At 36.8% G+C, this 15198-nt stretch overlaps 1 protein-coding gene across 1 annotated transcript in view; it reads left to right on the plus strand.

Moving 5' to 3' along the window:
• The window catches only part of LOC139711210 (squamous cell carcinoma antigen recognized by T-cells 3-like), a 52468-nt gene that overhangs the window by 22216 nt on the left and 15054 nt on the right, over positions 1–15198 (plus strand). The window contains exons 10-18 of the mRNA XM_071623129.1: positions 317–382; positions 1125–1183; positions 3370–3479; positions 5241–5430; positions 6303–6446; positions 8263–8458; positions 10273–10457; positions 13562–13645; positions 14520–14630. Coding sequence (XP_071479230.1) covers positions 317–382; positions 1125–1183; positions 3370–3479; positions 5241–5430; positions 6303–6446; positions 8263–8458; positions 10273–10457; positions 13562–13645; positions 14520–14630 — 1145 coding nt within the window. The remainder of the gene's footprint in view (positions 1–316; positions 383–1124; positions 1184–3369; positions 3480–5240; positions 5431–6302; positions 6447–8262; positions 8459–10272; positions 10458–13561; positions 13646–14519; positions 14631–15198) is intronic.

Here is a 15198-nt window from a genome sequence, read left to right on the forward strand (position 1 = left end):
GCTATTATTCGTAAAATGTACACAAATAGATAGAACATGCACACATTAGTAACTATGCTTTATGGAGCAGAAGTTTAATGTGTGAAAGTGCCAAACTGTTATAGAGATGTGATATGATTTATCGAAGTATTTATACTTTCAGGGGCTATCACAGGTGAATTATGGCTGTTTCTAGTTGCACACAAATTTGATTTCCAGGGTATTGAATGCTATTGTTTGAACTGGCATTCTAAGTTTTGTCATGAGTATAATAACGCTAAACTTGGAGTATAATAATGCTAAATTTGTTATTGAATATTTTTCTGTTTTTGCACAGATCATGAAGAAGAGCTTGAGACATTAAGAGACACTGTCGGAAGAGCCATAGTCTATCAAGCCCAATGTGAGTGCCTTCGGGCTTCCAATCTTTGCATCATTTCATTGTCTTAATTCTTGCAAGATTGATCTTAAGGAACAAACTAGTGATGTAGAAGATTTATACTTGTCATTGTGATCATTTAGTTATCATTCAAATCCATGCTTATTTATGTTAAATTTATATTATATCAATATTTTAGCAAACAAAGTTCTTCAGATTCATAAAATTCTTCCACCAAGGCGTTTGTTTGTTTGTTTGTTTTTTGTTTGTTTGGGTTTTTTTTTTCCAATTAGTTGCAAACTGAAACAAAGTTCTTGTTTACTAAGTAAGAAATCATCATGTAGCCAGTCTTGGTATGTTGCAAAAATTAAGTTTTCAGTGAATTTCAAGCATTTTTTATTTTTGTCGTTCCTATATATTTATTTGTTTTTGACAAGTTTACTATTAAGTTGTTACGGTAGCATATTCAGTTCTAGGAAAAAAAATTATATTAATTATTTAAGATCATTTTGCCCAATTTGCCATTATGAGGTAGAAGTGTAAAGATGATTAGAGGGTGAATATTATGAATTTCAAATATACACAGCTGTTGGCAGATATGAAACATCTAATTAATCAAGGTGCTAAAAAAGTAATTTACTTTGTGGAAGTAATGCTATTTCTGTGAAAACCCCAGTAAAAGCCTTTTTATAGTGTACCATATCTGTAATGGAACACACTTTAGGGCAAAAGATAACATCCATACTGAATTTCCTGCTAATGACAGATTTTGGCATGGAAGGTGACCCCTCCTCCAGTTTACAACAGTATTTAGCTTTTGTTGAGGTGAGTCCAGTCTTCATTTCATCTATCTTATATTTTGAAAAGACAAGTTCAGCTTTTTCATTATCTACAATGTAGATTGAAGCAGCCTCAATCGTATTAAATGTGTGAGGGATGAGGTAAAAATCACAGATGTACGCAAGAAGCTGAAAAAAAGTCAAGTGTGTCAGTAGCATTTTGTTCAGAATGGTGCTTATTGCACAAGGATACTGATAGACACATGTGAAGGCCGATTTGCCTGCTATGAGAGGTCAGGTTTTGACACCACTGCGAGCCAATAAACCCAGCTAATCTGCCTCATTAGGGAATTCAGATCTGAAATAATTAACTGCACTCAACTCTACCATGCTTAGTTTATAGTGATTGTGTGTTTGTGTGTGTGAGTGCATGTAGGTTTGTAGTTGTTGATGATGGTCCATCCATTTGTTCAGTATTCACTGCTGACTGTACTAGCAGTATTGTTATTCATGATTTTAGCTTGCTATACAGGAAACCTTTTGGGGGGGGAAGGGGGGAGGGGGGAGCACAGTGTCTTTACATTGTAGCTATTGACATCAGTTGGAGTCATCTGCTGCTGTGGAATATGTTTAGTTGTAATCATAGAGTTTCTCCTTTTTTATCATTAATTTTCTGTGCTGCTGTTTGAGTGTTGTTCCATTAGACACTGCTTTTCTTCTACTCTGTTTTTTTTTTCTTGCTTATTTCATTTTATTTTAAATTATTATTATTATTTTTTTTTTTTTTTGGGGGGGGGGGACCTTTTTTTTTCTGTTACACCCCATAAGTCTTTATTTTCCCAGGTAAGCATGTAAATTCTGTGATATACAGGTGTATGACAGTCACATTGAGAGTATGGTATCATTTTACAAAAGTTACCCTCTGTAACTTTCCTGGCTTGTAAACACATGGCAAAAAGTACAACTGTAATGTATAGAACTCAAGATGAAACATAATTTTCCTTCAAGACTTTAGAACTGCTAGCATCAATTAATATTCTTAGTGAAACTACACTTTTCAGATGACATGCTTATTTTGATGACTGGACATTCTTTGGTGTTGCATTACAGCTGTTATCCTCAAAATGATACAATAGGGAGGCATGGATGTACAGAGGGGAAAAAAAACTCCTGTCCTCAGAATTTTCACTTTGCGTTCTGGGCTATTTTTGCATCTGTTCATTTTACGACTCAGAGAGCTACCTGATGCACTGATCATATGTGACTGTGCACCTCAAAACGAACATAAAGTCGCACACACTGATTTTGCGTGAGGACTGAAAATAAATGAAATGGGTCAACCTAGCCGAACTTGACTTTTTCATATTTTCTGAAAGAGCGGGTCTTTTTTTACATTATGCTAAAATTTGGTATCATAAAACGGGCAGGAAAGTGTGTTTTTTTAGCAGTTTATCTCGAACATTTTTGGTAGAATAGTGTGATTAGGTGTGTCTTTAGAATCTTTTTTTTTTTTTCATTTCTGAAAAACCCTGTCCACACTCTTCACTTTCAACTTTAATAACTTTTAAAAAGGATAGTGCTACTGCTTTGAAAGTTGGCATCAATTATGGACAGAATGTGTTAATGAGGCATGCTTAATTTCAGTTTAATCTGATAATCCCTTCATTGTTGTTACTCTGGTGGTTTACTACCTGTTTTTTGTCCCATTCGCCGCACAGCCAGTACGGTTTGGTAAAGATTAAGCGCTTGAATAGACACTGTACTTCAGAGCCTCTTTTCTCAGTTCACACTTTTCCTGAGTTTGTGCTTTCTTTCCAATATTTAGATAGGTTAGGAGAGTCCATTTGATTTGAGTTATACATCATTTTAAAGCTTAAAGTCTGCTCTTTCAGAATATGGTCTTAACTAAAAATTCATGTCTGGCGACTTTTTGTTTATTTTGAGGTGCAGGGTCACATATGGTGGCACCATTTTACTTTTTATAGGTTCCATCCTCATGTAATCTAAAGCTACTTTCTAACATGATGCAGGGGGGAGAACGGCCAATGCAATCGTAGTCTTTAATTTCCAGGTTGCAAATGTAAAGGTCCCTGATAAAAAATGGTGAGGAATTATGGGATGTATTGTTAAATGAGGGATGTTTGGTTGTATGTGTTTCCTTTCATTGTTCATGTCATAATTGTCTACATGATGTCTGTTTATCAAATTTCTTGTTGTATTGAACCCAATAAGGCCAAGTACTGCAAGAATGTGGAAAGAATGCGTGAGCTGTGGAATGACATCATGTCAGTGGGTCATGGGAGTCAGGCTCGGGTGTGGCTGCTGTATGTTAACTTGGAGAGGTGAGACTATATGAAATAATTTCATTAACAAGCAGACAATAGAATTGATCTTCCTACAGATGATTGGTATCAGTACACTGTGTCAATATGACTTATTTTACTGTTTTGAAAAGTCGACATTTTAACTGATTTTTTTCCAATCTTGCATGTTACTTATTTTACTGTTTTGAAAAGTTGACATTTTAACAGATTTTTTTTCTAATCTTACATATCAGTTATTTTACTGTTTTGAGAAGTTAACATTTTAACTCATACTACCTTTGCATATGATTTATTTTACTGTTTTGAGAAGTTAACATTTTAACAAATTTTTTCCTATCTTGCATATGTATGTGAACTTATATGAGGTTTACGTATTTGCCAATTTACCCCACCTTTGTAGACTCAGATGACAGAATGAGTAGTTTTGTACTTTAATCATTGGCTGGTTAGGCTCTCCCAGACAAGCAGGTCTCTCCAAGCTTCACAAAGTCAAAATTCCACTGCCCTCCTTGTTACTCTTGCTATTAAAGAAATGTGAACACATAACCCCAGTCCTTCAAGATCTGCACTGGCTTCCTATAAGGTATCGCATGCAAAACAAGATCCTCCTCATCACTTCCAAAGCACTACATGGAACAGCCCCACACTACATCACAGAATTAATAAACCCATTCAAGCCTTCTAGATATCTCCAATCCTCTGCTCAAAACTTACTTGTCATACCTTCCATCCGTACAGTCTTAATTGGGAAAGGCCTTTTTCTTATGCTGCAACAACAATCTGGAATTCTTTACCAAACCCACTGAGAAGTAAGATGCCAAATGACAGTTTAAAACAAAAACTCAAAATGTATTTGTACAAAATAGCATGTGTTTGTTAAATTCAGTAAATATGTTTTTTAAATTTTAACTCATCAATGTAACTATGTCAGATGTATCGGCAACCTTGACCTCTTATGTACATATTGTATGTAAAATAATCATTCCAAAGTAATACACTGTGAAGTACTTGGTATTGCAGTTTTTCTTGGTACATGTATGTTTTGTATTATGTTGTAGTTTGTTTGTAAAGGGCATTGAAATTCTGTTCAAATCTGAGATACGCAATATAAGAACTTGCTGTTATTGTTATTATTATTATTTTTATTATTATTATTATTATTATTATTATTATTATTATTATCATTATGTGTGTCAGTGCCACAAGAAGGCCCAAAACCAGGTGAATTTTGAATTTCTTCATTTCTGGTTAGTGGTAATGAGGTTGGAGTAAAGATTAGGGTTAGGTTTAGGGTTAGGAGTTTGGGTGAGGGTGAGGATTAGGTTCAGGATTAGAATTAGGATTAGGGCCTGGGGAAGGGTCAGGGGTAATTGCCCAGGGGGTTATTGCCCTAGACTGGTTCCAAGGGATAAATGTGTAATCAACCTTTTCATCTTTTTCTTTGAAATATGTTTTTTTTTTCCCCCAAACTTGACAGTGATCCATGTATTGGAAGATGCTGCAGTTGTTTATTTGGCCACCATGGGTGCCCAAAGGTGGGACCCAAAAAGCTCCAAAATATGCAGAATTAAGCAAGATCTTTTTCCATATCTACAGTTTGAATTTAGGTACTCTTTTGATGAGGTAAATACTGTTATAAAGAACACATTCTTAAAAATCAACATATTTTCACTTTTTAGCATAATGATAGAGGAGATTCTGTGCCCCTGCCCTTTTAGGGCTGATACATATTGTCAATATTAAAAAAGTAAACAATTTCTTTGTAACTTCCAAACTCAGGTGTTACGGGGACAGCAAACATGTGAGAAAGGTGTTCCATCGAGCCATCCACTCAGTAAATGATTGGCCAGAGACTGTCTTTGAGGCTTTTCTCAACTTTGAACGTGAAGAAGGAACTTTGGATACCTGGTGTTCAGCTGTCAAGAGAGTGGAGACTCAGATGAAGAGGGTTACAGAACAGAGGAAACGGGTGAGTGAACCTTTGGGCTTGTGAAGGGTACGCAGGGTAAACTTTCAAACACTTGAAGGTGAACTGGGAAGGGATGAAGCAGGACAAGACAGTGGGAGAGGGTGGGAGGTTGCTAGCAAGCATTAGTCATAAGAGGGAGCTAGAGGAAGAGAGTGAGAGGGAGCAGTTGGTGAGGGCCCAGGAGAGAGCTATCTGAGGATAAAGAGGGTGTGAGGTAACTGGTGTGAGCTAAAAGTAAGAGGGAACTAAGAGGGAGAGGGAGCTGGGAGAGAGAGATGAAGCGGGTATGTTCACTAATATTGCCAAGTGCGGCAAAGTGATGAAGCGGGTATGTAAAGTGATATTGCGGAGTGCTCAAATGGTTGAAGGTACAGGGATTGTATACTATTGGTTGAGATGAGAATTTTGATTTTAACTTTTTGCAAGATACTAAGAAAGCACCATCTAAAATGTTAAAGAACATACAATTCTAAGAGGAATTCAAAGTTTGTTACTTGATGAATATCAGTTTTGAAATGGCTGAGATATCCAAAAACAAAGTAGAACAAAGCGATCCTGATAAAAGATGGGTTCCAGTTTTTATTAGGATTGCTTTGTTTTGGCTGTCTTAGTCGTTTCAAAACCAATTTTCTTTAAATAAACTTTGAATTTCTCTCAGAATTATTATGTTCTTTCATATTTCGTATGAGGTTTCTCATTATCTCAACAACAAAAAAAGTAAAAATAGAAATAAAGTTTGAAATACCCCATCTCAACTAGAACTGTATCATTCTTTAACATTCAATGTCTTGCATGTCATGTATGATTATCAACGAAAAAGTCTCACTGTTGTATGTTATTGTCACAATTAAACAATGACTTTTCTGATGCAGGCTGCTGAAGATGAGGCAGCATGGAGTCGGCAGGTGGAGGAGAGGAGACCTGATGCTAGAAACAGACCAAGAAGTGAAAGGAAAGGTGGAGGCAAGAGGCTTTATGATGAGGCAGGATCTAGCAAACAGATTGCAAAGAAACAGGCAAGACTGGCTAGTTTACATTACAGACATTGACAGGCTTCAAAAAACATTCATAGATATACAGGAGATTCCCATTATGACAAAGTTGTCTTGACCAGCAGTTTCTTTGTACATTACATCAAAGTTTTGTTATAGCTAAACAAGGTGTTTGAAGATATACATGTGTATACCAGTAGATGATAATTTGGGGACCTGAATTTTTACTTGATTGTAACAAATTTTCATTATAGGTATCTAACCTTATTTGATATAAAACGGGAGTGCACTGTAGTGCTAAGGCAAGAAAAACATAGTAATGAAAGTCACACAATGTACCATGAAGGAATGCAGCCTTATGTGAAAGACTGGCTTGAGGATGAGCTTTTACATTTAACACAATAGTTGCCCTCAGTTAGAGCTGGATAGATTTTTGTTGGACATTTCCACTTATTGTTGCTGTAGTAGACAAGCTGCTTTTGTTGTAAGTTATGTAAACAAAGTGGCCAATGTCTTTCTTGCAACACACAGAAGCAGAATTAATCATTTGTACTGCCATTTGAAAATATCATTTTTCCCCATTTTATTTGTTCACTCAGTAGTGTGCATGCTGCTCTAATACTCTGTCATGATATCATACAGATGTGACAGACAGTAATAGTCTCTTTACTCCTCTGATTACTACTGACAGTGAGCAAAGATTTATTCATACACACCTGACCCACCCTTTGCCATACGCCATTTACAAGTGGAATCTTAGGCCTACACATTCCAGAAAGCCATTCAGAAAAAAAAAAGAATGTGTTGATTATTGTCCATTAATGTTATCACTCCTGTCCACACACAGTGTGGAGTGTTATCCTAAGAGAAGTCAGTGTAGCACTTGTTAGCACCATTCAAAAAAATCCAGATTTCCCTTTGTAAAGGTTTCACTGCAATCACATCAAAGACTAATTTGTGACCCTCTACAACAAAAGTATCCTAAAGTCGCTGACGGGCGAGCCAAGCATGGCCCAGAAAAATGCTATTTTCAGGCCTTTCCTTTGATCATTTAGCTTCGAAATTTCGGCAGATGATAGAAGATACATTAGACTACAAACTTATGTTAAAAACAGAAATCCAAACGTTTTGACAGATTTTGGTGATCTGACTTCAAACTCGATTTTCTCGGCTCACCCGTCAGCGACTTTAGGATCCTTTTGTTGTAGCAGGTCACATTTGAAGTTTGAAAGTTCCCTGTAGTTTGTACAGCAGTGATACCAGTCTCATGGCAATGATACCATATCTCCCATTTACCTTCACTCAAATCTTCACTGGATGTCTCATGAACCAGTGAGAAGACTTTTCTTCCTGCACATCGAATTGTTCTTCAGAGGATATAAGAGAGCTTGCAGAGATGACTGTGGAGGGGGAGGCGTCATTACCCAAAAGATTACTTTTGAAATACTTTTTAGAACAAGCCAGTGAGAGATATGAGAGACAGTCTGTAACCAAGACTTATTTACCTACTAAATGTGCTTGCAACCAAAGTCAATCCCCACAAAACTCTAGAATATGATGATGTTGTGTTTTTGGGGGGTTGTTTGTGTTTGTTTGTGTGTTGTTTTTTTTTTTTTTTGGTTAATTACAGTGAAACTTTGACTTTTTTAGTTGATTTCCCTTTATTTGCCAGAGTCAACTTGAACACAGAATGGAGTTCCATGTTCAGTTACTTGCAGGAATAGGTGTCAAATGTGCATTTTAATGTAGATTGTTTTAAGAATAAACAAAATGAACACAATTACTTGAGATAGTAGTGTGAGTCTCAAACATACTTTTTGCCTTCTGTCTTGCCAAACAGAGGACAAGTTCAGAAACGGTGATCAGAGGCAATGTGGGCACATCTACCAAACCGTCTTCATCTTCTTTGACTCCACCCTCATCATCCCAATCATCTACTGTATCAACAATAACATCTCCATCATCATCATCATCCGTGTTTAAAGTACCCCACGTTCCTGTACCTCGTATAGCGTCATCAGACACTGCCATACAAGGTGAGTTACATGTCTCAGGGTTTTTCAGACTGGTCTGATTACAATTGATTAAAAGGATGGCAGAGAAGATATCATACTTGCCAACTAATAAGATTTTATCAGATTCAGTAAGATTTTTTACATTTAATATAGCAAAATAAGATTTTCTGTCAGAGAAATAAGATTTTTTTAAAAAAAATTAGATATACCTTCCATGTGTATTTTCTGAAGATTTGACTGAAAGTAAGATTTTTAACTTCAGTTTGCATATAAAATAAGATTTTTGCAATCCACGAGGAAGATATTTCATCTTGAAATGTTGGCAGGTATGAGATATGCTAACATGATAAATACGGACTACTGCTGTGATTATTTTTTTGCACGTTTTCTCTACAGAATATCGAAACATAACGCATTATCTAAAGATATTGGTGAAATCCAGAAAGCGTCAGCGGAGGCATTATATTTGTGGGTTGTCTGTCTGTCGGTCCATAGACAATTTTGTGGGCAGCTTAATTTAAGAATAATAATAACAATAATAATAGTCATAATAAATAACACTTAGCACTAAATACTGACATTTGATGTTTCCAAATGTATGTATGAGTGGACAAAGTTTTGCCTATTAACTTTTGGGCGCTCACACACACTCAAGATCGAAGATCAACGTCAATTTCTTAAAATTTAAGTTTTTTCCCCCATATCTCTGCAATGCCTGAAGGTACAATGTATTTTCATGAAACGTAGTGTAAGGTAACAATTCTCTAGGAAAAAGTTTTTTTTGTGTGTGTTTTTTTTTGTGTGTTTTTTTGTTTTTTTGTGTTTTGTTTTGTTTTGTTTTTTTTTTTTTTTTTTTTGGGGGGGGGGGGGAGGGACGCTGAATCCGCCCAGCCCACTTCCCCCCCCCCCCCCCCCCCCCCGAATTAAGTCAAACGTCTAATTTTAGCCTGTTAAAACACTAATTCAAAGCATTGAGGGTCTATTTTTTTTTTTTTTTTCGGTTAAACATATTCAACAATTGTACATCATAAAAGCTGCCTAAAGTCATTACAATTTGTTCAAATTGTTTTTTAGATTCATTTTTTATTTTTGTTTTTTTCTTCTTTTTTTCGATCAAAATTGTCATGGACCATGTATCTACCATAATTATCATAAAATCAATCAATCAAAGTGATGAATCATAAAAATAGTGAGGTGTTTATGAGTTGCAGGACAGAGTACCAGTTGTTTTCCATAGGAGATGTACACAGAATCACAAAATTGTGCACATTTGGGGTGACATGCTGCTATAAAAATGGACGTGATTCATAACAGTACACACAGACATTCCAAAGTTGGTCTCAAAAGTTGCGCAAGACTTCAAAGAAAAAAGCCAAGAAGCCTTGTCATGAGGTCTTCTTGTGTTGCAGAATTATTGTGCTTGTGCCATCAAACTTTCAAACATGTTATTTCAGTTTTTTAACAATCATGTGAAACCATTGTCTCACACTGTCAAGATGTACAATGTACAACAGACCTATTGGAGAATATATAATGTGATATGATGGAGGCATAGGGTACCAGTGACCATAGTGATATTTCCAGTTTATTCTTAGTTTTATTGTTCAGTGTGAATTTTATATGTGTGCAAAGAGTTATATTTGCGGTGCTATATTCCATGCAAAATTTATGAAAGCGTCGAAATGAGATGTGACTCTTGATTTAGAAAAGAGTAATGTATGATTAGCATCACAGCATGTGTGAAGATTGACAACTTTTTTTCCTATGATATGATGTGACTAGCTTGTGACATCTCGCTGAAAAGGTTGTGACATGTTTTGTTTCCATTATGACAGCTGAAAGCAGTGAAGGAGATCAGAGTATGTCTCAAACCAATACAACACACGAGATGGAGGAGCAGAAAAAGCAAACTAAAACTAACAAGACTGACCATGTGCATAGCAAAGATCCTCAAACTGTCTTTGTCAAAAACCTGGACTACAATTTGACTGAAGAGACCATTCGGGAAAAATTCTCAGAGGTATGTTTTTGACAAGTCATGAGAGAAAATTGTGGTCATTTTATGTTTCCTTTACCTGTATTTCATCGTTTTCCCACTCAATATCAAGTCTGGAATTATTCCTTGAGACTTTAAAACTTGGAAAGGGTATAATTTGATCAGCACAAGTAACATTCATTTTACTGATACTGCAAAGAAATTGCTTACGATCTGATGATATTATCATGAAGCTCAAATAGGTTTGCATCACAGGGGTCTTTTTATGTAAAAACAAAACAAAACATGATGTCTCATGTTACGAGAGATCATGTATTTTGATATTTGCCATTGTATGTTTTGATTTATTTGTCTTTGTCTTGTCCTGTTCTTATGTTTTCATGCCTCCGCCATGAAGCGTCGCCGGAGGCATTATCTTTTCGGGTTGTTTGTCCGTCCGTCCGTCCGCCCATCCGTTCGTCCGTCCTTCCGCCTGTCCTTCTATCCGTCCTCGTCCGTCCTTCCGTCCATAATCAGTTTTGTGGACAGCGTATCTAAAAAAACGTGAGAGGTGTCCTAATGAAACTTGGCATGTATATATATGAGTGGGCGAAGTTGTGCCTATCAACTTTTGAGCGCACATGCTTAAGGTCAAAAGGTCATGGTCAAATGCTCAAAATTTCACTATTTCCCCAATATCTATTCAATGCTTGGAGGTATTTTCTTGAAACTTGCTGTATACACGAATTATCAAATATAGATTTCCTAGAGAGAGTTTTGGGTCAGGATGTCAAGGGTCAAATGTCAAGTGAAAATGTTAAAATTTCACTTTTTTCTCCATATCTCACAAATATTTCAAGGTATATTCATGGAACAATAGTATATATGCATGTACTGACTGGCAGTGATCATGTAGGGTTGGGGTCATGGGTCAAAGGTCAGGGGTCAAAGGTCAAGGTCAACTCATCAAAATGTCATTATTTCCCTCTTATGCAATGCCTGCAGGATTTTCTCTTGAAACTTAGTGAGTGCATGTATTACCCAATACAGATTCTCTTGGAAGTTTCTTGCCCAAAGGTCAAAAGGTCAAAAGTCAAGTGAAAGTGCTAAATTTCACTTATTCTTTAAACTTATTAAAGGGTCAAAAGTTGGGTGCAGATCCTCAAATCCCCAAATACCTGCACTCTTAGACAGTATAGCCATTCATCCAAATAAACCTAGTTCAAGGAAAGTGAACATTCAGTGCAGTTGTGACAAACCTGTCATTTTGATATTTTGCCCATTTTGTGAAACTGTCATCAAACATTGTCAAGACATTTTGCTATAGACCTATTCGGAGAACCTTGCATTATGGCGGAGGCATACCAGTCGCCATAGCGACATTTCTAGTTCTTGCTTCGAACGCATTGGTAACAAATTTAATAAATATTTTTCGGTCAGCCGAAAATAAGGGACATTTTCTTTGCGGCTGCTGCCTACCATAGCATTTCTTTTTATACTGTTTGACTGATATATTTGTAATTGTATTCTACTGTTGATGTATGTGTTTGTTTTTTAATCATCTTCTTTGCTTTGGTGAAATTTAAAAAAAAAAAACTATTGATAATATGTATTCTTTCAGTTAGTATGTTTTTTTTTTCTTTGTATAATTGTTGCATTTCTATAATATCTTGTTCAAGACATGAAATTGCTGAAAGACAGCAAGAAATACATTGAAAGGATGCGAGTCCTGAATGGTTGGGAGCACTGACTTCAAATCGACTTGTACCAAGACGATTCATGGTTGGGAACGACATGTTGACATTGATGAAGAAGAGTCATTTAAAAGATAATATAAAGTTTTGGTACCTCAAAAGTTTCCCTGAATTTCCTTGTCTTAGTTTGTGTTTCATGTTAAAGTACCTTTCATATAACTAACACTGTGAGACTTGCTCGCCCCAAAGTGCTCTCATGTCTTAGTAATCATGCAATAATGGTTTCGTACCAGAGCCGCCGCCGTATGGCGGCGAGGTAGTACACGTATAGTACGAAACCATTATTGCATGATAACTGCAACCGGCAGCTTGCAGCCCCATACGCATAGCTAACTGCGACCAGCAGCCCCATACGCATAGCTAAATGGGGCTTCGCATTGTAGCATTTAGCATCATGACAGATTTAGTATTGCGGGTAAATATCAGCTTAAAATCCAAACATTTCTTCAATTTGAAGACTTACCAGTTAAGTTGAAGTATTGAAAACAGGCTTCGGGCAATGTTTGGTTTTGCCAATAGTCCCTTTCTGTTCGAATTGATGACTGAATGTGACTCGGTCAAGAGGACCTTGGGAGAGCTACACTGAATTGACGGCCAGCGCATGCGCACACAAACATCTTATCCGTTCATGGATTTGAAATTTGTGCGCATGCGCTGGCCGTAGTATTCAGTGTATGTAGCTCTCCCAAGGTCCTCTCGACCAAGTCACATTCAGTCATCAATTCAAACAGGAAGGGACTATTGGCAGAACCAAACGTTGCCGAAAGCCTGTTTTCAATACTTCAACTTAATTGGTAAGTCTTCAAATTGAAGAAATTTTTGGATTTTCAGTTGATATTTACCCACGATACTAAATCTGTCATGATCCTGAATGCTACAATGCGAAGCCCCATTACGCTATGCGTATGGGGCTGCTGGTCACTATGCGTATGGGGCTGCTGGTTGCAGTTAATTGCATGATTACAATATACAAGTATACTAAGACATGAGAGCACTTTGGGGCGAGTAAGTCTCACAGTGTTAGGTATATGAAAGGTACTTTAACCTGAAACACAAACTAAGACAAGGAAATTCAGGGAAACTTTTGAGGTACCAAAACTTTATATTAGCTTTAAGTACCCAGATGATACCAGTCGGTGAAATCATGCCCAGATTTTATTATCGTTCCTATATTAATACTAGGAAAAATATTATGCCTGTAATTGTGTTCTACAGTGTGTATTTGATAAATTTCAAAGCCTCAACCATATTTGAACACACAACCTGTGATGTGTCATCTGCTACATAAAAGTGAAAGAAAACATGTATCTGCATATTTGCTGCTATTTTGTGACCAGTGTCAATGAGGACTGCTCAGCTTGAGACCTATAATGCTGATTCTCTGTTGACTTGCAGTGTGGCTCAATCACAGAGATACGAATGGTGACCAACTATCAGAAGAAGTTCAAAGGTTATTGCTACATAGAGTTCCAGGAAAAGGTAATCAATCCAAGACAGGAGAAGACAAGGCACTTCAGTGTGCATTTCAGAATAAACATGGAAACTTTCCCTTCTTGCAAAATACACAGTCTGAGACCAGATGATGACTCCCTTTAGTGTTATGCTGTCGATCTGATGAGCCCTTCCTACAAAAGCATTATGTATAGATTATGTAGATAAAGTCACACATTCAAGTTTATGTCTTCTCTCTGCTCTATGAATGTCTGCCCTCTTACACTTGCCTTGTCCATAATTCTTCAGTACTGTGACATTTGCGACTGCACTACACACCTGTATAATTGGTTCATTGTGTGAACATACATGGTATGGCTGTGATTTCCTTCAATCTGTGTTAGTGTCCATGATACCTTGGCCATCCACTTTGATAAACATATATTGCTTTGTCCCAAACGATTCAATGCAATTGCCAAATTATAACCAAACTCGAACCATATGTTTAACGTGTTACTGTACTCTGTACATGTGTAAAGCTGTTCCAATGGGACTTATCTCAGTGTCAAAGGGCTTTTGATATCATCTTGTAACTATTGATATGGTAGATAATTATCCATTGCATGACAGATATTTATAATCACAATCACTTTCTCTCACCTTCATCTCAGTAATGAATGTATTGCATTGATTGTTGTTCAAATCTTGACCTGTAGTGGTTTTGTTTATGCTGCCCCCACCTCTTGTTTGGTCAGATGTCATATTTTGGCAGGTGTTTTGTGTGCACCATTCAGGTTTTTGTGACAAATATTGTTGTAATTGTTTTTTGTTTTGTTTTTTTAAGTGAATGTTGATCAAATCTAGACTCCTGTTGGTCATGTATTTCTCTTCAGAGACTGATTAATTTTACTATTCCTTGTAGGAAGGTGCCCAGAAAGCTCTCAAGATGGACAGGGAGTTACTTGGGAACAGACCAATGTATGTTGATCCCTCCAGAGATACAGCAAAGGTGCCTGGAGACAATAAATTCAAGGTAACAGTTTAGTCATATGTATAAAATCATTATTTTGTATTCTTGTAGCTCTAAGGAGGCCTAGACTTTGGTCTAACCTCCACTGGGATTTTAGTACAGTTTGACCTCGATTATCTGGCCTCCTTTTATCCAGAAATCTCTATTATCCGGACGCGTTCACGCAGTGAAGGACTTTTTTATTCATCCAAAAATTGAGAAAAAAACAGTGACTTTAACATCTTTTCATGGATCTATTTCACTAATTTCATAAGATATGCATGATAGGTTTCTCAATATCTAATGGGGTGAAGCATGTATGATTTTCACATAAAGATATACTTTATTTTGTGAAGAAGGGACTACAATTTTGCGCAGGCTAGCATAGATTACACCACCGTTGCAGGGTACGCTACCTGCCTAGCTGCAAGTTCACTGGGACGGCAGCTTGGACGGCAGCTATATACATTAACATTGTGTCTCCCGTATCCAGCCAATTCGCTTATCCAGATAAGCGCCAGTCCCGACATGGCCGGATAATCGAGGTCGAACTGTAATTGGTTTGGAGAAATATGTAGTACAATGACATATG

This window comes from Diadema antillarum, unplaced genomic scaffold (genome assembly GCF_040938485.1).
Source record: "Diadema antillarum isolate AM-2024a unplaced genomic scaffold, OU_Dant_1.0 seq00001626_RagTag, whole genome shotgun sequence".
NCBI lineage: Eukaryota > Metazoa > Echinodermata > Echinoidea > Diadematoida > Diadematidae > Diadema > Diadema antillarum.